Here is a 24,525-nt window from a genome sequence, read left to right as displayed (position 1 = left end):
CCCACTCTTTCTGCATTCACTACGGAATATTGATAAACTAAGCTATGAGTGTGCACATGTGCATATGTGTGTATATGCATGAACATATTGTATGTATGTGTGCATATATGCTGTGAGTGTACTATATGTGTGTGTGTGTGGCAGAGTAGAGTGAGGGATTGAGTGTGTTTTTTTAGTCTGAGCAGCTGTGCAAAGAAGTCCGTCAAACAGAGGGGAGTATTTGGGTCAGTTCCTTCAAAGGCAAGATAGAAAGAGAGTGAGATCGATGTGGTGGAGAGAGTGGGAGGGATTAGAGGAACATATGGAGTTGTGATTGGGTGGATTAATAAAGAATGGCACATAGATAGATCTTAAACACTTTCTACAGTTACTTTAGTTTCTCCCTCCCATGGTTACTCATTTGGCTTACACTAGCAGGGCTGGCCTAATCCACAGACATTACGACATCAATTACAGTGCCTTCAGAAAGCTTTCATACCCCTTGATTTATTCAACAACAACAAATTGTGTTACAGCCTGAATTTGAAATTGATTCAATATATTTTTTTTCTCAGCCATTTACACACACTACCCCATAATTAGAAAGTGAAAGCATGTTTTTAGACATTTTTGCAAATGTATTGAAAATGAAATACAGAAATATCTCATTTACATAACTATTCACACCCCTCAGTCAATACATGTTAGTATCACCTTTGGCAGCGATTACAGCTGTGAGTCTTAATGGGAAGACTCTAAGAGCTTTGCACACCTGGATTGTACAATATTTGCATATTATTCTTTTAAAAATTCTTCAAGCTCCCTCAAGTTGGTTGTTGATCATTGCTAGACAGCCATTTTCAAGCCAAAACTGTAACTGGGCCACATTCACTGTCTTCTTGGTAAGCAACTCCAGTGTAGATTTGTCCTGTTTTAGGTTATTGTCCTGCTGAAAAGTGAATTTGTCTCCCAGTGTCTGGTGTAAAGCAGACTGAACCAGGTTTTCCTCTAGGATTTTGCCTGTGCTTATCTCTATTCTGTTTCTATTCTTGGCTGATTACAAGCATACTCATAACATGATGCAGCCACCACCATGATTGAAAATATTAAGCGTGGTACTCAGTGATGTGTTGTGTTGGATTTGCTCCAAACTTAACGCTTTGTATTCAGGACAAAAAGTTGATTTGACCATTTTTTTGTACAGTTTTTCTTTAGTGCCTTATTGCAAACAGGATGCATGTTTTGGAATACGTTTTATTCTGTACAGGGTTCCTTCTTTTCACTCTGTCATTTAGGTTAGTATTGTGGAGTAACTACAATGTTGTTGATCCATTCTCAGTTTCCTATCACAGCCATTAAACTCTGTAACTGTTTTAAAGTCACCAATGGCCTCATGGTGAAATCCCTGAGCGGTTTCCTTCCTGACCGGCAACTGAGTTAGGAAGGACAACTGTATGGGTGTAGTGACTGAGTGTATTGATACACCATCCAAAGTGTAATTAATAACTTCACCATGTTCAAAGGGATATTCAATGTCTGCTTTTTTACCCATCTACCAATCGGTGCACTTCTTTGCGAGCGGTTGGAAAACTTCCCTGGTCTTTGTGGTTGAATCTGTGTTTGACTGCTCACTGCTCAACTGAGAGACTTTACAGATAATTGTACTTTGTGTGTGGGGTGTAGAGATGTGGTAGTCATTTAAAAATCATGTTAAACACTATTATTGCACACAGAATGAGCCAATACAACTTATTATGTGACTTGTTAAATACATTTTTACTCCTGAATTAATTTAGGTTTGCCATAACAATGGGGTTGAATACTTGTTGACTGAAGACATTTCAGCATTTTATTTTTAATTCATTTGTAAACATTTCTAAAAACATAATTCCACTGACATTATGGGGTATTGTGTGTAGGCCAGTGACACAACATCTCAATTGAATCAATCTTAAATTCAGGCTGTAACCCAACAAAATGTGGAAAAAGTAAAGGGGTATGAATACGTATACTACTCTGAAGGTATTATATGTCTATGGTGCAGATCCATTGAGGGTGTGAGAGTGTGTGTGTTTTTGTGTGTGTGGATGTACTTGTAGAGTACAGTGACAGAAGTATATAGACGTGTGTGTGCGTGAGCCAGACTGTACAGGACGCGTGTGTGTCCCCACAAATTGTTGCAGTCAAAGTTGCAGTCATCTGTATTCGGGAGATGTCAGACAATGCGGAGCTGCGTGGAGGGGATGAGGAGGGGGTTGGTGTGGAAATGGTCTGGCCAGACACACAGTCGCCTAAGGCAGGGGGGGTACAGTACACAAAACAGCCCTACACTTTCCAATACTGGAGCAAGAAGTAGAGGATCAATTTACATAGAGAGGGAGAGAGAGAGAGAGAGAGAGAGGGGTGGTGGAGAGAGAGAGAGAGAGAGAGAGAGAGAGAGAGAGAGAGAGAGAGAGAGAGAGAGAGAGAGAGAGTAGATGTAAAATGACAGCATTGACTGTTGCTACAGTATCTTCACCATGAAATCCACTACAGAAACCGTAACTGGCAGCACTCATATCCACATATTTATTATAAAAGAGGAAAATCTGGGAATGATTACCAAAGCGGGTGCTGGTGTATCGGGGAAATCCACTCTATTGATGGCATGGTAGAGATAACACTGGCACGAAGCTTATCTTACATGCCTATGTCCATGAATGTCATTTAAAATGTAGTGATTGGTGCTTGGGAAGGAGGGATACAAGCAAGAGATGGCCATGGTGCTGAAGGGGATAAATGAAGGGATCAAAGGAGGAATAAATGAAACACAAAAATAGAGGATGAAGAGTCTGAGGATGGAAAAGAAATATATACAAGAAAAAAACGATGACCTATTTACTTTTATTGTGCTACAATACGGCCATGCTCAATCATTGTTGTTCTATCAACTCTCCAAAATGTTATTTCCGTATATTATTATTTGTATGTATCTCAGTGTACAGTGCATTTGGAAAGAATTCAGACCCTTTGACTTTTTTACATTTTGTTATGTTACAGCCTTATTCTAAAATGAATTTAAAAAAAATGATCCTCATCAATCTACACACAATACCCCATAATTTAAACGAAAATATCACATGTACATACAGTACCAGTCAAAAGTTTGGACACACCTACTCATTCAAGGGTTTTTCTTTATTTTTAAAACTATTTTATACATTGTAGAATAATAGTGAAGACATCAAAACTATGAAATAACACATTTGGAATCATGTAGTAAACAAAAAAGTGTTAAACAAATCAAAATATATTTGATATTAGCTTTTTTTCAAAGTTGCCACCCTTTGCCTTGATGACAGCTTTGCACACTCTTGGCATTCTCTCAACCAGCTTCACCTGGAAAGGACAGATTTCTACTGGTCTAATGTCCATTGCTCGTGTTTCTTAGCCCAAGCAAGTCTCCACTTCTTATTGGCCTGCTTTAGTAGTGGTTTCTTTGCAGCAATTCGATCATGAAGGCCTGAATCACGCAGTCTCTTCTGAACAGTTGATGTTGAGATGTGTCTGTTACTTGAACACTCTGAAGTGGCGATCCCCATGAGAGCCAGTTTCATCATAGTGCTTGACGGTTTTTGCGACTGCACACAAAGTTCTTGACTGACATTCATGTATAAAGGAAAAAATGGACTGTCATTTCTATTTGCTTATTTGAGCCATAATATATATATATATATATAATTTTGAATTTTAATTTAAACTTAATTGAACTAGGCAAGTCAGTTTAGAACAAATTCTTATTTACAATGATGGCCTAGGAACAGTGGGCTAATTGCTTTGTTCAGGGGCAGAACGACAGATTTTTACCTTGTCAGCTCGGGGATTCGGTAAAGATCTGTCGTTCTGCCCCTAAACAAGGCAGTTAACCCACTGTTCCTAGGTCATCATTGTAAATAAGAATTTGTTCTTAACTGACTTGCCTAGTTAAATAAAGCTTAAATTAAAATGTACAAATAAAGAATAATATTATGGCAAGAACAGCTCAAATAAGCAAAGAGAAACGACAGTCCATGGACTTGGTCTTTAACCAAATAGGGCTATCTGTATACCACCCCTACCTTGTCTGATTGGCTCAAACACATTAAGAAGGAAAGAAATTCCACAAATTAACTTTTAACAAGGCACACCTGTTAATTGAAATGCATTCCAGGTGACTACATCATGAAGCTGGTTGAGAGAATGCCAAGATTGTGCAATGCTGTCATCAAGGCAAAGTTTGGCTACTTTGAAGAATCTCAAAAATAAAATCTATTTTGATTTGTTTCACACGTTTTTGGTTACTACATGATTCCATGTGTCATTTCATAGTTTTGATGCCTTCACTATTATTCTACAATGTAAAAAAAATGTTTAAAATAAAGAAAAACCCTTGAAGGAGTAGGTGTGTCCAAACGTTTGACTGGTACTGTCATCTATTGTATTGTCATGGCTTGTCCCTGTGCTTTCTCTTCTCTTCGTTTCCCCCTGCTGGTCGTATTAGGTTTCTTTCTCTCTCTTTATCCCCCTCTCTCTCTATCGTTCCGTTCCTGCTTCCAGCTGTTCCTCATTCTCCTAACGACCTCGTTTACTCTCTCACACCTGTCCCCTATTTTGCCCTCTGATTAGGTCTCTATTTCTCTCTCTGCTTCTGCTTCTGTCCTTGTCGGATTCTTGTTTGCTTTGCCTTTGTTCCGTCCTGTTGTATTCTGCCTCGTCATCAGATACTGCATGTGAGCAGGTGTCTCTATCCTCTACGGCCCGCGCCTACCCGAAGGGACCTGCAGTCTGTTGCCGCTAGCCCTGCAACTCTCCTCAACAACTAGAAGGGGGACTCTCCTGTTAAACTAGAGGATTTGTGTTTTCCCTGTTTGGACTTCCCCTGTAATGATTGAGGATTTATGTTTTCCCTGTTTGGACATTAAAAGACTCTGTTTCTGTTATATCGCTTTTGGGTCCTCATTCACCTGCATAACAGGTACTGTAAGTATTCAGACCCTTTACTCAGTAATTTGTTGAATCACCTTTGGCAGCGATGACAGCCTAGAGTCTTCTTGGGTATGACACTACAAGCTTGGTACACCTGTATTTGGGGAGTTTCTCCCATTCTTCTCTGCAAATCCCCTCAAGCTCTGTCAGGTTGGATGGGGAGCATCGTTGCTCTCTTCTCTGTTCGATGGGTTCAAGTCCGGGCTCTGGCTGGGTCACTCAAGGACATTCAGAGACTTGTCCCAAAGCCACTCCTGCCTTGTCTTGGCTGTGTGCTTAGGGTCGTTGTCCTGTTGGAAGGTGAAGATTCACTCCAGTCTGAGGTCCTGAGCACTCTGGAGCAGGTTTTCATCAAGGATCTCTCTGTACTTTGCTCCATTAATCTTTTCCTCGATCTTGACTAGTCTCCCAGTCCTGCCTCTGAAAAACATCCACACAGCATGATGCTGCCACCACCATGCTTCACCGTAGGGATGGTGCCAGGTTTCCTCCAGACGTGACGCTTGGCATTCAGGCCAAAGAGTTCAATCTTGGCTTCATCAAAACAGAGAATCTTGTTTCTCATGATCTGAGAGTCTTTAAGGTGCCTTTTGGCAAACTCCAAGGGGGCTGTCATGTGCCTTTTACTGAGGAGTGGCTTTCCATCTGGCCACTCAACCATAAAGGCCTGATTGGTGGAGTGCTGCAGAGATGGTTGTCCTTATGGAAAGTTCTCCCATCTCCACAGAGGAACTCTGGAGCTCTGTCAGAGTGACTATCGGGTTCTTGGTCACCTCCCTGACCAAAGTCCTCCCCCGATTGCTCAGTCCAACTCTAGGAAAAGTCTTGTTGGTTCCAAACTTCTTCCATTTAAGAATGATGGAGGCCACTGTGTTCTTGGGAACCTTCAATTCCTTTGACCTCATGGCTTCGTTTTTGCACCGACATGCACTGTCAACTGTGGGACCTTATATAGACAGGTGTGTGCCTTTCCAAATCATGTCCAAACAATTTCAATTACCACAGGTGGACTCCAATCAAGTTGTAGAAACATCAAGGATGATCGATGGAAACAGGATGCACCTGAGCTCAATTTTGAGTCTCATACCAAAGGGTCTGAATACTTAGGTAAATAAGGTATTTCTGTTTAAAAAATGTTATAATGTGCAAACATTTCTAAAAACTTGTTTTCGCTTTGTCATTATCGGGTATTATCTAGATTGATGACGGAAAAAATAAATTCTATCCGTTTTAGAATAAGGCTGGAAAATGTAGAAAAAGTCAAGGTGTCTGATACTTCCGAATGCACTGTTGGACCATTCTGCAAGACTTTTAATAGTTTAAATACTGTGTCTTTGGCAGTACTGTATATAGTCGTTTCTGTGAGAGAAAAACTATTAGAAGCAGTCCATTGTGCTTGAGTCAGCAGAGTGCAATCAGTGAGCTTCATTGCTTGTCTGGAACAGACCCTAGGCCTCTTCAAAGTCATTAGCTCTGAACTGATGTTACCGCTACTAAATCTGAATCAGCTGCCTTCAAAATGTCCAGTAGGGTACAAACCAACCTAATGATGCAAAACACATGATTGTATTAAAAACAATTAAACTAATTATTAATGGCTTAAAAGATAATAATCATCAATTTATCAATAATGACATTAACATATTACCTAATCCACTCAATCTATAAATTCAGAGCAGATGCTTTAATCAAAGTAACGTACAAACAGTACTGTTACCATATTGTACATTTAATCTGAAAACTCCATTAGGGCCATATCCTAAAATGATATGCACGCATCATAATGTAAACTTTAACTCAAATCTCCGAGGGACATCTATACATGATTTCTGTGAATGTTTCAGTAACAGCCGTGAATGTTAAATTAGAAGGTTACCCATGAGCCATTGAGGTTAAGTGCCTTGATATGAGCACTACATCACTATGACATGTCCCTCCTGGGGTTGGAGACAGCATCCGTCTTGTCACTAGTCCATTTTCCTACCCACTCTGCTGCTGCTGTCACTACTGTTGCTGCTGCTGTTACTACTGTTGCTACTGCTGCTGTTACTACTGTTGCTGCTGCTGTCACTACTGTTGCTGCTGCTGTTACTACTGTTGCTGCTGCTGTTACTACTGTTGCTGCTGCTGTCACTACTGTTGCTGCTGCTGTTACTACTGTTGCTACTGCTGCTGTTACTACTGTTGCTGCTGCTGTCACTACTGTTGCTGCTGCTGTTACTACTGTTGCTGCTGCTGTCACTACTGTTGCTGCTGCTGTCACTACTGTTGCTGCTGCTGTTACTACTGTTGCTACTGCTGCTGTTACTACTGTTGCTGCTGCTGTTACTACTGTTGCTGCTGCTGTTACTACTGTCGCTGCTGCTGCTGTTACTACTGTTGCTACTGCTGTTACTACTGTTGCTGCTGCTGTTACTACTGTCGCTGCTGCTGCTGTTACTACTGTTGCTACTGCTGTTACTACTGTTGCTGCTGCTGTTACTACTGTTGCTACTGCTGTTACTACTGTCACTGCTGCTGCTGTTACTACTGTTGCTACTGCTGTTACTACTGTTGCTGCTGCTGTTACTACTGTTGCTACTGCTGTTACTACTGTTGCTACTGCTGTTACTACTGTTGCTGCTGCTGTTACTACTGTTGCTGCTGCTGTTACTACTGTTGCTGCTGCTGCTGTTACTACTGTTGCTACTGCTGTTACTACTGTTGCTGCTGCTGTCACTACTGTTGCTGCTGCTGTTACTACTGTTGCTGCTGCTGTTACTACTGTTGCTGCTGCTGTTACTACTGTTGCTGCTGCTGTCACTACTGTCGCTGCTGCTGCTGTTACTACTGTTGCTGCTGCTGCTGTTACTACTGTTGCTGCTGCTGTCACTACTGTTGCTGCTGCTGTCACTACTGTCGCTGCTGTTGCTGCTGCTGTTACTACTGTTGCTACTGCTGCTGTTACTACTGTTGCTACTGCTGCTGTTACTACTGTTGCTACTGCTGCTGTTACTACTGTTGCTACTGCTGCTGTTACTACTGTTGATACTGCTGCTGTTACTACTGTTGCTACTGCTGCTGTTACTACTGTTGCTGCTGCTGCTGTTACTACTGTTGCTGCTGCTGCTGTTATTACTGTTGCTGTTACTACTGTTACTACTGTTGCTGTTATTACTGTTACTACTGTCGCTGCAGCTGCTGCTGCTGTTACTACTGTTGCTGCTGCTACTGTTACTAATGTTGCTGCTGCTGTTACTGCTGTTGCTGCTTTTATGACTGTCGATGCTGCTGCTGTCACTACTGTCGCTGCTGCTGCTGTTACTACTGTTGCTGCTGCTGTCACTACTGTTGCTGCTGCTGTCACTACTGTCGCTGCTGTTGCTGCTGCTGTTACTACTGTTGCTGCTGCTACTGTTACTAATGTTGCTGCTGCTGTTACTGCTGTTGCTGCTTTTATGACTGTCGATGCTGCTGCTGTTACTACTGTTGCTGCTGCTGTCACTACTGTTGCTGCTGCTGTTACTACTGTTGCTGCTGCTGTTACTACTGTTGCTGCTGCTGTCACTACTGTCGCTGCTGCTGCTGGTACTACTGTTGCTGCTGCTGCTGTTACTACTGTTGCTGCTGCTGTAACTACTGTTACTGCTGCTGTCACTACTGTTGCTGCTGTTGCTGCTGCTGTTACTACTGTTGCTACTGCTGCTGTTACTACTGTTGCTACTGCTGCTGTTACTACTGTTGCTACTGCTGCTGTTACTACTGTTGCTGCTGCTGCTGTTACTACTGTTGCTGCTGCTGCTGTTATTACTGTTGCTGTTACTACTGTTACTACTGTTGCTGTTATTACTGTTACTACTGTCGCTGCAGCTGCTGCTGCTGTTACTACTGTTGCTGCTGTGACTAACGTTGCTGCTGCTGTTACTACTGTTGCTGCTGCTGCTGTTACTGCTGTTGCTGACTTTACTACTGTCGCTGCTGCTGTTGCTGCTGTTACGGCTGTTGCAGCTGTTGCTGCTGTTACTACTGTTGCTGCTGCTGCTGTTACTACTGTTGCTGCTGCTGCTGTTACTACTGTTGCTGCTGCCGCTGTTACTACTGTTACTGCTGCTGGTACTACTGTTGCTGGTGTTACTACTGTCGCTGCTGCTGTTACTACTGTTGCTGCTGCTGCTGTTACTACTGTCGCTGCTGCTGCGGCACTACTGTCGCTGCTGCTGCTGTTACTACTGTCGCTGCTGCTGCTGTTACTACTGTCGCTGCTGCTGCTGTTACTACTGTGGCTGCTGCTGCTTTTACTACTGTTGCTGCTGCCACTGTGACTAACGTTGCTGCTGCTGTTACTACTGTCGCTGCTGCTGCTGTTACTGCTGTTGCTGCTGTGACTAACGTTGCTGCTGCTGTTACTACTGTTGCTGCTGCTGCTGTTACTACTGTTGCTGCTGCTGTTACTACTGTTGCTGCTGCTGTTACTACTGTCGCTGCTGCTGCTGTTACTACTGTTGCTACTGCTGTTACTACTGTTGCTGCTGCTGTCACTACTGTCGCTGCTGCTGCTGTTACTACTGTTGCTACTGCTGTTACTACTGTTGCTGCTGCTGTTACTACTGTTGCTACTGCTGTTACTACTGTCGCTGCTGCTGCTGTTACTACTGTTGCTACTGCTGTTACTACTGTTGCTGCTGCTGTTACTACTGTTGCTACTGCTGTTACTACTGTTGCTACTGCTGTTACTACTGTTGCTGCTGCTGTTACTACTGTTGCTGCTGCTGTTACTACTGTTGCTGCTGCTGCTGTTACTACTGTTGCTACTGCTGTTACTACTGTTGCTGCTGCTGTCACTACTGTTGCTGCTGCTGTTACTACTGTTGCTGCTGCTGTTACTACTGTTGCTGCTGCTGTTACTACTGTTGCTGCTGCTGTCACTACTGTCGCTGCTGCTGCTGTTACTACTGTTGCTGCTGCTGCTGTTACTACTGTTGCTGCTGCTGTCACTACTGTTGCTGCTGCTGTCACTACTGTCGCTGCTGTTGCTGCTGCTGTTACTACTGTTGCTACTGCTGCTGTTACTACTGTTGCTACTGCTGCTGTTACTACTGTTGCTACTGCTGCTGTTACTACTGTTGCTACTGCTGCTGTTACTACTGTTGATACTGCTGCTGTTACTACTGTTGCTACTGCTGCTGTTACTACTGTTGCTGCTGCTGCTGTTACTACTGTTGCTGCTGCTGCTGTTATTACTGTTGCTGTTACTACTGTTACTACTGTTGCTGTTATTACTGTTACTACTGTCGCTGCAGCTGCTGCTGCTGTTACTACTGTTGCTGCTGCTACTGTTACTAATGTTGCTGCTGCTGTTACTGCTGTTGCTGCTTTTATGACTGTCGATGCTGCTGCTGTCACTACTGTCGCTGCTGCTGCTGTTACTACTGTTGCTGCTGCTGTCACTACTGTTGCTGCTGCTGTCACTACTGTCGCTGCTGTTGCTGCTGCTGTTACTACTGTTGCTGCTGCTACTGTTACTAATGTTGCTGCTGCTGTTACTGCTGTTGCTGCTTTTATGACTGTCGATGCTGCTGCTGTTACTACTGTTGCTGCTGCTGTCACTACTGTTGCTGCTGCTGTTACTACTGTTGCTGCTGCTGTTACTACTGTTGCTGCTGCTGTCACTACTGTCGCTGCTGCTGCTGGTACTACTGTTGCTGCTGCTGCTGTTACTACTGTTGCTGCTGCTGTCACTACTGTTGCTGCTGCTGTCACTACTGTCGCTGCTGTTGCTGCTGCTGTTACTACTGTTGCTACTGCTGCTGTTACTACTGTTGCTACTGCTGCTGTTACTACTGTTGCTACTGCTGCTGTTACTACTGTTGCTGCTGCTGCTGTTACTACTGTTGCTGCTGCTGCTGTTATTACTGTTGCTGTTACTACTGTTACTACTGTTGCTGTTATTACTGTTACTACTGTCGCTGCAGCTGCTGCTGCTGTTACTACTGTTGCTGCTGTGACTAACGTTGCTGCTGCTGTTACTACTGTTGCTGCTGCTGCTGTTACTGCTGTTGCTGACTTTACTACTGTCGCTGCTGCTGTTGCTGCTGTTACGGCTGTTGCAGCTGTTGCTGCTGTTACTACTGTTGCTGCTGCTGCTGTTACTACTGTTGCTGCTGCTGCTGTTACTACTGTTGCTGCTGCCGCTGTTACTACTGTTACTGCTGCTGGTACTACTGTTGCTGGTGTTACTACTGTCGCTGCTGCTGTTACTACTGTTGCTGCTGCTGCTGTTACTACTGTCGCTGCTGCTGCGGCACTACTGTCGCTGCTGCTGCTGTTACTACTGTCGCTGCTGCTGCTGTTACTACTGTCGCTGCTGCTGCTGTTACTACTGTGGCTGCTGCTGCTTTTACTACTGTTGCTGCTGCCACTGTGACTAACGTTGCTGCTGCTGTTACTACTGTCGCTGCTGCTGCTGTTACTGCTGTTGCTGCTGTGACTAACGTTGCTGCTGCTGTTACTACTGTTGCTGCTGCTGCTGTTACTGCTGTTGCTGACTTTACTACTGTCGCTGCTGCTGTTGCTGCTGTTACGGCTGTTGCAGCTGTTGCTGCTGTTACTACTGTTGCTGCTGCTGCTGTTACTACTGTTGCTGCTGCTGCTGTTACTACTGTTGCTGCTGCCGCTGTTACTACTGTTACTGCTGCTGGTACTACTGTTGCTGGTGTTACTACTGTCGCTGCTGCTGTTACTACTGTTGCTGCTGCTGCTGTTACTACTGTCGCTGCTGCTGCGGCACTACTGTCGCTGCTGCTGCTGTTACTACTGTCGCTGCTGCTGCTGTTACTACTGTCGCTGCTGCTGCTGTTACTACTGTGGCTGCTGCTGTTACTACTGTCGCTGCTGCTGCTACTACTGTCGCTGCTGCTGCTGTTACTACTGTCACTGTTGCTTCTGTTGCTGCTGCTGTTACTACTGTCGCTGCTGCTGCTGTTACTACTGTCGCTGCTGCTGCTGTTACTACTGTTGCGGATGCTGCTGTTACTACTGTTGCGGATGCTGCTGTTACTACTGTTGCGGATGCTGCTGTTACTACTGTTGCGGATGCTGCTGTTACTACTGTTGCGGATGCTGCTGTTACTACTGTTGCTGCTGTAACTACTGTTGCTGTCACGCCTTGGTCTTAGTATTTTGTGTTTTCGTTATTTATTTGGTCAGGCCAGGGTGTGACATGGGTTTATTTTATTGTGTTTTGTATTGGGGTTTTAGTAGGCATTGGGATTGCGGCTGAGTAGGGGTGTCTAGCATAGGCTTGGCTGCCTGAGGCGGTTCTCAATCAGAGTCAGGTGATTCTCGTTGTCTCTGATTGGGAACCATATTTAGGTAGCCTAGGTTTCACTGTGTGTTTTGTGGGTGATAGTTCCTGTCTCTGTGTTTGTTGTCACAAGATAGGCTGTATAGGTTTTCGCGTTTCGTTTGTTGTTTTGTATAATAAGTTATTTCATGTATCGTTCATTTTTCATTAAAGAACATGAGTAACCACCACGCCGCATTTTGGTCCGACTCTCTTTCTACAGACGAACACCGTTACAGTTGCTGCTGCTGCACTACTGTTGCTGCTGCTGTTATTACTGTTGCTGCTGCTGCTGTCACTAATGTTGCTGCTGCTGCTGCTGTCACTACTGTCGCTGCTGCTGTTACTACTGTTGCTGCTGCTGCTGTTATTACTGTTGCTGCTGCAGCTGTTATTACTGTTACTACTGCTGCTGTCACTAATGTTGCTGTTGCTGTTACTACTGTTGCTGCTGCTGCTGTCACTACTGTTGCTGCTGCTGCTGTTATTACTGTTGCTGCTGCTGTACTACTGTTGCTGCTTGCTGCTACTATTCCTGTTGCTGCTGCTCTTATTACTGTTGCTGCTGCTGCTGGACTACTGTTGCTGCTGCTACTGCTTCTGCTGCTGCTGCTACTGTTACTACTGTCGCTGCTGCTACTATTCCTGTTGCTGCTGCTCTTATTACTGTTGCTGCTGCTGTTACTACTGTCGCTGCTGCTGTACTACTGTTGCTGCTTGCTGCTACTATTCCTGTTGCTGCTGCTCTTATTACTGTTGCTGCTGCTACTGTTACTACTGTCGCTGCTGCTACTACTGTCGCTGCTGCTGCTGTTACTACTGTTGCTGCAGTAGTAACAGCAGATGGCCGCCGACAGAGATGGCCGCCTCGCTTCGCGTTCCTAGGAAACTATGCAGTTTTTTGTTTTTTGTTTTTTGTTTTTTTACGTGTTATTTCTTACATTAGTACCCCAGGTCATCTTAGGTTTCATTACATACAGTCGAGAAGAACTACCGAATATAAGAGCAGCGTCAACTCACCAACTCACCATCAGTACGACCAAGAATATGACTTTCGCGATGCGGATCCTGTGTTCTGCCTTTCTGGTCACGACTCCCCAGTATACTTCTCGCCAATGTCCAGTCTCTTGACAACAAGGTTGATGAAATCCGAGCAAGGGTAGCATTCCAGAGGGACATCAGAGACTGTAACGTTATTTGCTTCACGGAAACATGGCTCACTGGAGAGACGCTATCGGTGTCGGTGCAGCCAGCTGGTTTCTCCACGCATCACGCCGACAGAAACAAACATCTTTCTGGTAAGAAGAGGGGCGGGGGCGTATGCCTTATGGCTAACGAGACGTGGTGTGGTCACAAAAGCATACAGGAACTCAAGTCCTTCTGTTCACCTGATTTAGAATTCCTCACAATCAAATGTAGACCGCATTATCTACCAAGGGAATTCTCTTAGATTATAATCACAGTCGTATATATTCCCCCCCAAGCAGACACATCGATGGCTCTGAACAAACTTTATTTAACTCTTTGCAAACTGGAATCCATACATCCTGAGGCTGCATTCATTGTAGCTGGGGATTTTAACAAGGCTGATCTGAAAACAAGACTCCCTAAATTGTATCAGCATATCGATTGCGCAACCAGGGCTGGCAAAACCTTGGATCACTGCTATTCTAACTTCCGCGACGCATATAAGGCCCTGCCCCGCCCTCCTTTCGGAAAAGCTGACCACGACTCCATTTGGTTGATCCCTGCCTACAGACAGAAACTAAAACAAGAAGCTCCCACGCTGAGGTCTGTTCAATGCTGGTCCGACCAATCTGATTCCACACTCCAAGACTGCTTCCATCACGTGGACTGCGAGTTCATTAGAACGTGCGTTGAAGATGTTGTTCCCATAGCAACGATTAAAACATTCCCAAACCAGAAACCGTGGATTGATGGCAGCATTCGCGTGAAACTGAAAGCGCGAACCACTGCTTTTAATCAGGGCAAGGTGACCGGAAATATGACCGAATACAAACAGTGTAGCTATTCCCTCCGCAAGGCAATCAAACAAGCTAAGCGTCAGTATAGAGACAAAGTAGAATCTCAATTCAACGGCTCAGACACAAGAGGTATGTGGCAGGGTCTACAGTCAATCACGGATTACAAAATGAAAACCAGCCCCGTCACGGACCAGGATGTCTTGCTCCCAGGCAGACTAAATAACTTTTTTGCCCGCTTTGAGGACAATACAGTGCCACTGACATGGCCTTCAACCAAAACATGCGGCCTCTCCTTCACTGCAGCCGAGGTGAGTAAAACATTTAAACGTGTTAACCCTCGCATCCCCAGCCGCGCCCTCAGAGCATGCGCAGACCAGCTGGCTGGTGTGTTTACGGACATATTCAATCAATCCCTATCCCAGTCTGCTGTTCCCACATGCTTCAAGAGGGCCACCATTGTACCTGTTCCCAAGAAAGCTAAGGTAACTGAGCTAAACGACTACCGCCCGTAGCACTCACTTCCGTCATCATGAAGTGCTTTGAGAGACTAGTCAAGGACCATATCACCTCCACCCTACCTGACACCCTAGACCCACTCCAGTTTGCTTACCGCCCAAATAGGTCCACAGACGATGCAATCTCAACCACACTGCACACTGCCCGAACCCATCTGGACAAGAGGAATACCTATGTGAGAATGCTGTTCATCGAGTACAGCTCGGCATTTAACACCATAGTACCCTCCAAGCTCGTCATCAAGCTCGAGACCCTGGGTCTCGACCCCGCCCTGTGCAACTGGGTACTGGACTTCCTGATGGGCCGCCCCCAGGTGGTGAGGGTAGGCAACAACATCTCCACCCCGCTGATCCTCAACACTGGGGCCCCACAAGGGTGCGTTCTGAGCCCTTTCCTGTACTCCCTGTTCACCCACGACTGCGTGGCCACTACTGTCGCTGCTGCTGCTGCTGTAACTGCTGTTGCTGCAGCTGCTGCTGTCACTAATGTTGCTGCTGCTGTCACTACTGTCGCGGCTGCTGCTGCTGCTGCTGTCACTAATGTTGCTGCTGCTGCTGTAACTACTGTTGCTGCTGTCAGTACTGTTGCTGATGCTGTTACTACTGTTGCTGCTGCTGCTGTTACTACTGCTGCTGCTGTTACTACAGTTGCTGCTGTTACTACAGTTGCTGCTGCTGCTGCTGTTACTACTGCTGCTGCTGTTACTACAGTTGCTGCTGCTGCTGCTGTTACTACAGTTGCTGCTGCTGCTGTTACTACTGTTGCTGCTGCTGCTGTTACTACAGTTGCTGCTGCTGCTGCTGTTACTACAGTTGCTGCTGCTGCTGTTACTACTGTTGCTGCTGCTATCACTAATGTTGCTGCTGCTGTTACTACTGTTGCTGCTGCTGTTACTACTGTTGTTGCTGCTGCTGTTACTACTGTTGCTGCTGCTGCTGTTACTACTGTTGCTGTTGCTGTCACTAATGTTGCTGCTGCTGTTACTACTGTTGCTGCTGCTGCTGTGACTATTGTTGCTGCTGCTGTTACTACTGTCGCTGCTGCTCCTGTTATTACTGTTTCTGCTGCTGTTACTACTGTTGCTGCTGCTGCTGTTACTAATGTTGCTGCTGCTGTTACTACTGTCGCTGCTGCTGATACTACTGTTGCTGCTGCTGTTACTACTGTTGCCGCTGCTGCTGCTGTTACTACTGTCGCTGCTGTTACTACTGTCGCTGCTGCTGCTGTTACTACTGTTTCTGTTGCTGCTGTTACTACTGTTGCTGCTGCTGCTGTTATTACTGTTACTACTGTTGCTGCTGTTATTACTGTTTATGTTGCTGCTGTTACTACTGTTGCTGCTGCTGTTACTACTCTTGCTGCTGCTGCTGTTATTACTGTTACTACTGTTGCTGCTGTTATTACTGTTTCTGTTGCTGCTGTCACTACTCTTGCTGCTGCTGCTGTTAGTACTGTTGCTGCTGCTGCTGTCACTACTGTCGCTGCTGCTGTTACTACTGTTGCTGCTGCTGTTACTACTGTCGTTGCTGCTGCTGTTACTACTGTTGCTGCTGCTGTTAGTACTGTCGTTGCTGCTGCTGTTACTACTGTTGCTGCTGCTGTTACTACTGTTGCTGCTGCTGTTAGTACTGTCGTTGCTGCTGCTGTTACTACTGTTGCTGCTGCTGTTACTACTGTTGCTGCTGCTGCTGTTACTACTGTTGCTGCTGCTGCTGTTACTACTGTTGCTGCTGCTGCTGTCACTACTGTCGCTGCTGCTGTTACTACTGTCGCTGCTGCTGCTGTTAACTGTTGCTGCTGCTGTTAGTACTGTCGTTGCTGCTGCTGTTACTACTGTTGCTGCTGCTGTTACTACTGTTGCTGCTGCTGTTACTACTGTCGCTGCTGCTGCTGTTAACTGTTGCTGCTGCTGTTAGTACTGTCGTTGCTGCTGCTGTTACTACTGTTGCTGCTGCTGTCACTACTGTCGCTGCTGCTGTTACTACTGTCGCTGCTGCTGCTGTTAACTGTTGCTGCTGCTGTTAGTACTGTCGTTGCTGCTGCTGTTACTACTGTTGCTGCTGCTGTTACTACTGTTGCTGCTGCTGTTACTACTGTCGCTGCTGCTGCTGTTAGTACTGTTGCTGCTGCTGCTGTCACTACTGTCGCTGCTGCTGTTACTACTGTTGCTGCTGCTGCTGTTATTACTGTTACTACTGTTGCTGCTGTTATTACTGTTTCTGTTGCTGCTGTCACTACTCTTGCTGCTGCTGCTGTTAGTACTGTTGCTGCTGCTGCTGTCACTACTGTCGCTGCTGTTACTACTGTTGCTGCTGCTGTTACTACTGTCGTTGCTGCTGCTGTTACTACTGTTGCTGCTGCTGTTAGTACTGTCGTTGCTGCTGCTGTTACTACTGTTGCTGCTGCTGTTACTACTGTTGCTGCTGCTGCTGTTACTACTGTTGCTGCTGCTGCTGTTACTACTGTTGCTGCTGCTGCTGTCACTACTGTCGCTGCTGCTGTTACTACTGTCGCTGCTGCTGCTGTTAACTGTTGCTGCTGCTGTTAGTACTGTCGTTGCTGCTGCTGTTACTACTGTTGCTGCTGCTGTTACTACTGTTGCTGCTGCTGTTACTACTGTCGCTGCTGCTGCTGTTAGTACTGTTGCTGCTGCTGCTGTCACTACTGTCGCTGCTGCTGTTACTACTGTTGCTGCTGCTGCTGTTATTACTGTTACCACTGTTGCTGCTGTTATTACTGTTTCTGTTGCTGCTGTCACTACTCTTGCTGCTGCTGCTGTTAGTACTGTTGCTGCTGCTGCTGTCACTACTGTCGCTGCTGCTGTTACTACTGTTGCTGCTGCTGTTACTACTGTCGTTGCTGCTGCTGTTACTACTGTTGCTGCTGCTGTTAGTACTGTCGTTGCTGCTGCTGTTACTACTGTTGCTGCTGCTGTTACTACTGTTGCTGCTGCTGCTGTTACTACTGTTGCTGCTGCTGCTGTTACTACTGCTGCTGCTGTTACTACAGTTGCTGCTGTTACTACAGTTGCTGCTGCTGCTGCTGTTACTACTGCTGCTGCTGTTACTACAGTTGCTGCTGCTGCTGCTGTTACTACAGTTGCTGCTGCTGCTGTTACTACTGTTGCTGCTGCTGCTGTTACTACAGTTGCTGCTGCTGCTGCTGTTACTACAGTTGCTGCTGCTGCTGTTACTACTGTTGCTGCTGCTATCACTAATGTTGCTGCTGCTGTTACTACTGTTGCTGCTGCTGTTACTACTGTTGTTGCTGCTGCTGTTACTACTGTTGCTGCTGCTGCTGTTACTACTGTTGCTGTTGCTGTCACTAATGTTGCTGCTGCTGTTACTACTGTTGCTGCTGCTGCTGTGACTATTGTTGCTGCTGCTGTTACTACTGTCGCTGCTGCTCCTGTTATTACTGTTTCTGCTGCTGTTACTACTGTTGCTGCTGCTGCTGTTACTAATGTTGCTGCTGCTGTTACTACTGTCGCTGCTGCTGATACTACTGTTGCTGCTGCTGTTACTACTGTTGCCGCTGCTGCTGCTGTTACTACTGTCGCTGCTGTTACTACTGTCGCTGCTGCTGCTGTTACTACTGTTTCTGTTGCTGCTGTTACTACTGTTGCTGCTGCTGCTGTTATTACTGTTACTACTGTTGCTGCTGTTATTACTGTTTATGTTGCTGCTGTTACTACTGTTGCTGCTGCTGTTACTACTCTTGCTGCTGCTGCTGTTATTACTGTTACTACTGTTGCTGCTGTTATTACTGTTTCTGTTGCTGCTGTCACTACTCTTGCTGCTGCTGCTGTTAGTACTGTTGCTGCTGCTGCTGTCACTACTGTCGCTGCTGCTGTTACTACTGTTGCTGCTGCTGTTAGTACTGTCGTTGCTGCTGCTGTTACTACTGTTGCTGCTGCTGTTACTACTGTTGCTGCTGCTGTTAGTACTGTCGTTGCTGCTGCTGTTACTACTGTTGCTGCTGCTGTTACTACTGTTGCTGCTGCTGCTGTTACTACTGTTGCTGCTGCTGCTGTTACTACTGTTGCTGCTGCTGCTGTCACTACTGTCGCTGCTGCTGTTACTACTGTCGCTGCTGCTGCTGTTAACTGTTGCTGCTGCTGTTAGTACTGTCGTTGCTGCTGCTGTTACTACTGTTGCTGCTGCTGTTACTACTGTTGCTGCTGCTGTTACTACTGTCGCTGCTGCTGCTGTTAACTGTTGCTGCTGCTGTTAGTACTGTCGTTGCTGCTGCTGTTACTACTGTTGCTGCTGCTGTCACTACTGTCGCTGCTGCTGTTACTACTGTCGCTGCTGCTGCTGTTAACTGTTGCTGCTGCTGTTAGTACTGTCGTTGCTGCTGCTGTTACTACTGTTGCTGCTGCTGTTACTACTGTTGCTGCTGCTGTTACTACTGTCGCTGCTGCTGCTGTTAGTACTGTTGCTGCTGCTGCTGTCACTACTGTCGCTGCTGCTGTTACTACTGTTGCTGCTGCTGCTGTTATTACTGTTACTACTGTTGCTGCTGTTATTACTGTTTCTGTTGCTGCTGTCACTACTCTTGCTGCTGCTGCTGTTAGTACTGTTGCTGCTGCTGCTGTCACTACTGTCGCTGCTGCTGTTACTACTGTTGCTGCTGCTGTTACTACTGTCGTTGCTGCTGCTGTTACTACTGTTGCTGCTGCTGTTAGTACTGTCGTTGCTGCTGCTGTTACTACTGTTGCTGCTGCTGTTACTACTGTTGCTGCTGCTGCTGTTACTACTGTTGCTGCTGCTGCTGTTACTACTGTTGCTGCTGCTGCTGTCACTACTGTCGCTGCTGCTGTTACTACTGTCGCTGCTGCTGCTGTTAACTGTTGCTGCTGCTGTTAGTACTGTCGCTTGCTGCTGCTGTTACTACTGTTGCTGCTGCTGTTACTACTGTTGCTGCTGCTGTTACTACTGTCGCTGCTGCTGCTGTTAACTGTTGCTGCTGCTGTTAGTACTGTCGTTGCTGCTGCTGTTACTACTGTTGCTGCTGCTGTCACTACTGTCGCTGCTGCTGTTACTACTGTCGCTGCTGCTGCTGTTAACTGTTGCTGCTGCTGTTAGTACTGTCGTTGCTGCTGCTGTTACTACTGTTGCTGCTGCTGTTACTACTGTTGCTGCTGCTGTTACTACTGTCGCTGCTGCTGTTAGTACTGTTGCTGCTGCTGCTGTCACTACTGTCGCTGCTGCTGTTACTACTGTTGCTGCTGCTGCTGTTATTACTGTTACTACTGTTGCTGCTGTTATTACTGTTTCTGTTGCTGCTGTCACTACTCTTGCTGCTGCTGCTGTTAGTACTGTTGCTGCTGCTGCTGTCACTACTGTCGCTGCTGCTGTTACTACTGTTGCTGCTGCTGTTACTACTGTCGTTGCTGCTGCTGTTACTACTGTTGCTGCTGCTGTTAGTACTGTCGTTGCTGCTGCTGTTACTACTGTTGCTGCTGCTGTTACTACTGTTGCTGCTGCTGCTGTTACTACTGTTGCTGCTGCTGCTGTTACTACTGTTGCTGCTGCTGCTGTCACTACTGTCGCTGCTGCTGTTACTACTGTCGCTGCTGCTGCTGTTAACTGTTGCTGCTGCTGTTAGTACTGTCGTTGCTGCTGCTGTTACTACTGTTGCTGCTGCTGTTACTACTGTTGCTGCTGCTGTTACTACTGTCGCTGCTGCTGCTGTTAACTGTTGCTGCTGCTGTTAGTACTGTCGTTGCTGCTGCTGTTACTACTGTTGCTGCTGCTGTCACTACTGTCGCTGCTGCTGTTACTACTGTCGCTGCTGCTGCTGTTAACTGTTGCTGCTGCTGTTAGTACTGTCGTTGCTGCTGCTGTTACTACTGTTGCTGCTGCTGTTACTACTGTTGCTGCTGCTGTTACTACTGTCGCTGCTGCTGCTGTTAGTACTGTTGCTGCTGCTGCTGTCACTACTGTCGCTGCTGCTGTTACTACTGTTGCTGCTGCTGCTGTTATTACTGTTACTACTGTTGCTGCTGTTATTACTGTTTCTGTTGCTGCTGTCACTACTCTTGCTGCTGCTGCTGTTAGTACTGTTGCTGCTGCTGCTGTCACTACTGTCGCTGCTGCTGTTACTACTGTCGTTGCTGCTGCTGTTACTACTGTTGCTGCTGCTGTTAGTACTGTCGTTGCTGCTGCTGTTACTACTGTTGCTGCTGCTGTTACTACTGTTGCTGCTGCTGCTGTTACTACTGTTGCTGCTGCTGCTGTTACTACTGTTGCTGCTGCTGCTGTCACTACTGTCGCTGCTGCTGTTACTACTGTCGCTGCTGCTGCTGTTAACTGTTGCTGCTGCTGTTAGTACTGTCGTTGCTGCTGCTGTTACTACTGTTGCTGCTGCTGTTACTACTGTTGCTGCTGCTGTTACTACTGTCGCTGCTGCTGCTGTTAACTGTTGCTGCTGCTGTTAGTACTGTCGTTGCTGCTGCTGTTACTACTGTTGCTGCTGCTGTCACTACTGTCGCTGCTGCTGTTAGTACTGTCGTTGCTGCTGCTGTTACTACTGTTGCTGCTGCTGTCACTACTGTCGCTGCTGCTGTTACTACTGTCGCTGCTGCTGCTGTTAACTGTTGCTGCTGCTGTTAGTACTGTCGTTGCTGCTGCTGTTACTACTGTTGCTGCTGCTGTTACTACTGTTGCTGCTGCTGTTACTACTGTCGCTGCTGCTGCTGTTAACTGTTGCTGCTGCTGTTAGTACTGTCGTTGCTGCTGCTGTTACTGCTGCTGTCACTACTGTCGCTGCTGCTGTTACTACTGTCGTTGCTGCTGCTGTTAACTGTTGCTGCTGCTGTTAGTACTGTCGTTGCTGCTGCTGTTACTACTGTTGCTGCTGCTGTTACTACTGTCGTTGCTGCTGCTGTTACTACTGTTGCTGCTGCTGCTGTTACTACTGTTGCTGCTGCTGTCACTACTCTTGCTGCTGCTGCTGTTACTACTGTTGCTGCTGCTGCTGTTACTACTGTTGCTGCTGCTGTCACTACTCTTGCTGCTGCTGCTGTTACTACTGCTGCTGCTGCCATATGAATTAATTTGGCTCCGTGTCTCTTCCACAGGAATCCCAGATTAAAAGTAAATCCTCTAAGCATTAACAGAGGAGTCGTGGCCCCCTGCAGCAAAATGCTGTTGCATGGAATGGAGTGCCACTCTGCCACATAAGAGGAGACGATTACCAGATACATCAAATTATATAAAATAGGAATATATGAACGTGAAAATGGGGCGTGTGATTTCTGGGTCTGATGATTTCAGTGAATTCCTGACTGTAATATCTCTAGGTTGGCTGTCAGATTAGATCTGACATGAAAGAGGTGCTACATCATCATGTAAGAGGTGCTACATCATCATGTAAGAGGTGCTACATCATCATGGAAGAGGTGCTACATCATCATGGAAGAGGTGCTACATCATCATGAAAGGGGTGCTACATCATCATGGAAGAGGTGCTACATCATCATGGAAGAGGTGCTACATCATTATGGAAGAGGTGCTACATCATTATGGAAGAGGTGCTACATCATCATGTAAGAGGTGCTACATCATCATGGAAGAGGTGCTACATCATCATGGAAGAGGTGCTACATCATTATGGAAGAGGTGCAACATCATCATGGAAGCTTTGCCATGTTGGCATTTCACTCTCCCTGTTATTACATTTCCCAGTCAGTCTATCGGTACTGTAGTGGATTCACACAGCCTACTATAGAATCGACTAGCTTGCAAGGCAATACTGCATACACATGATTTTTTGAAAACTCAATATACATGCATTAACCTTTTTTATACAGTTATGTTACTTGGCAAATACAGGAAATACTCTAGACTTAAAACACTTTAAATTCCCTTTCTTTCTTGCTCCATTTCTATAACAATATTTCCATCTCAATCACTTCTATTTACCCTATAACTAGCCATGTTGATATTACATCAAAATGGTTCAGGAAATACGGGAGTACATTTTTTATAAGTTGAGTTGGCCCCTACAACACATCCAGTTGAACTAAAGTATAAATTAAAAGCAGAGAATACCCATTAATAAATAGAAATCCACAATTTAGAATTGAGGACAAGGTTTATTTAGCTAGCACTGGGTAATTGTTGGATGTGGCAGCATACAGTGCCTTGTGAAAGTATTCGGCCCCCTTGAACTTTGCGACCTTTTGCCACATTTCAGGCTTCAAACATAAATATATAAAACTGTATGTTTTTGTGAAGGATCAACAACAAGTGGGACACAATCATGAAGTGGAACGACATTTATTGGATATTTCAAACTTTTTTAACAAATCAAAAACTGAAAAATTGGGCGTGTAAAATTATTCAGCCCCCTTAAGTTAATACTTTGTAGCGCCACCTTCGCTGCGATTACAGCTCTAAGTCGCTTGGGGTATGTCTCTATCAGTTTTGCACATCGAGAGACTGAAATGTTTTCCCATTCCTCCTTGCAAAACAGCTCGAGCTCAGTGAGGTTGGATGGAAAGCATTTGTGAACAGCAGTTTTCAGTTCTTTCCACAGATTCTCGATTGGATTCAGGTCTGGACTTTGACTTGGCCATTCTAACACCTGGATATGTTTATTTTTTAACCATTCCATTGTAGATTTTGCTTTATGTTTTGGATCATTGTCTTGTTGGAAGACAAATCTCCGTCCCAGTCTCAGGTCTTTTGCAGACTCCATCAGGTTTTCTTCCAGAATGGTCCTGTATTTGGCTCCATCCATCTTCCCATCAATTTTAACCATCTTCCCTGTCCCTGCTGAAGAAAAGCAGGCCCAAACCATGATGCTGCCACCACCATGTTTGACTGTGGGGATGGTGTGTTCAGGGTGATGAGCTGTGTTGCTTTTACGCCAAACATAACATTTTGCATTGTTGCCAAAAAGTTCAATTTTGGTTTCATCTGACCAGAGCACCTTCTTCCACATGTTTGGTGTGTCTCCCAGGTGACTTGTGGCAAACTTTAAACGACACTTTTTATGGATATCTTTAAGAAATGGCTTTCTTCTTGCCACTCTTCCATAAAGGCCAGATTTGTGCAATATATGACTGATTGTTGTCCTATGGACAGAGTCTCCCACCTCAGCTGTAGATCTCTGCAGTTCATCCAGAGTGATCATGGGCCTCTAGGCTGCATCTCTGATCAGTCTTCTCCCTGTATGAGCTGAAAGTTTAGAGGGACGGCCAGGTCTTGATAGATTTGCAGTAGTCTGATACTCCTTCTGTCATGTTTGTCATTTATTATCATGTCTTGTCCCTGTGCTCCCCATTCTATTCGTTTCCCTCTGCTGGTCTTATTTGGTTCTTTCCCTCCTTCTATCCCTCTCTCTCCCCCTCCCTCTCTCACTCTCTCGCTCTCTCTTCTCTCTATCGTTCCGTTCCTGCTCCCAGCTGTTCCTATTCCCCTAATCATCATTTAGTCTTCCCACACCTGTTCCCGATCCTTTCCCCTGATTAGAGTCCCTATTTATTCCTTTGTGTTCCGTTCCTGTCCCGTCGGTTCCTTGTTTAGTATTCACCATGCTGTGATTGCGTTTCGCCCTGTCCTGTCGTGTTTTTGCTGTGATTGTGTATCGCCCTGTCCTGTCGTGTTTTTGCCTTCATCAGATGCTGCGTGTGAGCAGGTGTCTCTGTCAACTACGGCCTGCGCCTACCCGAAGCGACCTGCAGTCTGTGGCCGCTTCTCCAGTTATTCC

The 24,525-nt window shown here is 45.8% G+C and overlaps 2 protein-coding genes across 2 annotated transcripts in view; both read right to left on the bottom strand.

The window, feature by feature from the left end:
* LOC124007529 (leucine-rich repeat transmembrane protein FLRT1-like) overlaps window positions 1-24,525 on the bottom strand; it is a 39,013-nt gene that overhangs the window by 6,641 nt on the left and 7,847 nt on the right. The window lies entirely within an intron of this gene.
* On the bottom strand, window positions 7,263-7,946 carry LOC124007530 (dentin sialophosphoprotein-like; the record flags this gene model as incomplete). Its single annotated transcript, XM_046318173.1, has 1 exon — window positions 7,263-7,946. A coding segment is annotated over one exon (684 nt), but the record flags the coding sequence as incomplete, so codon positions are not given.

The sequence above is a fragment of the Oncorhynchus gorbuscha genome, linkage group LG20 (assembly GCF_021184085.1).
Source record: "Oncorhynchus gorbuscha isolate QuinsamMale2020 ecotype Even-year linkage group LG20, OgorEven_v1.0, whole genome shotgun sequence".
Classification (NCBI taxonomy): Eukaryota; Metazoa; Chordata; class Actinopteri; order Salmoniformes; family Salmonidae; genus Oncorhynchus; species Oncorhynchus gorbuscha.
The sequence above is the reverse complement of the archived record's forward strand: the minus strand, read 5'-3'. Positions and strand labels throughout refer to the sequence as shown.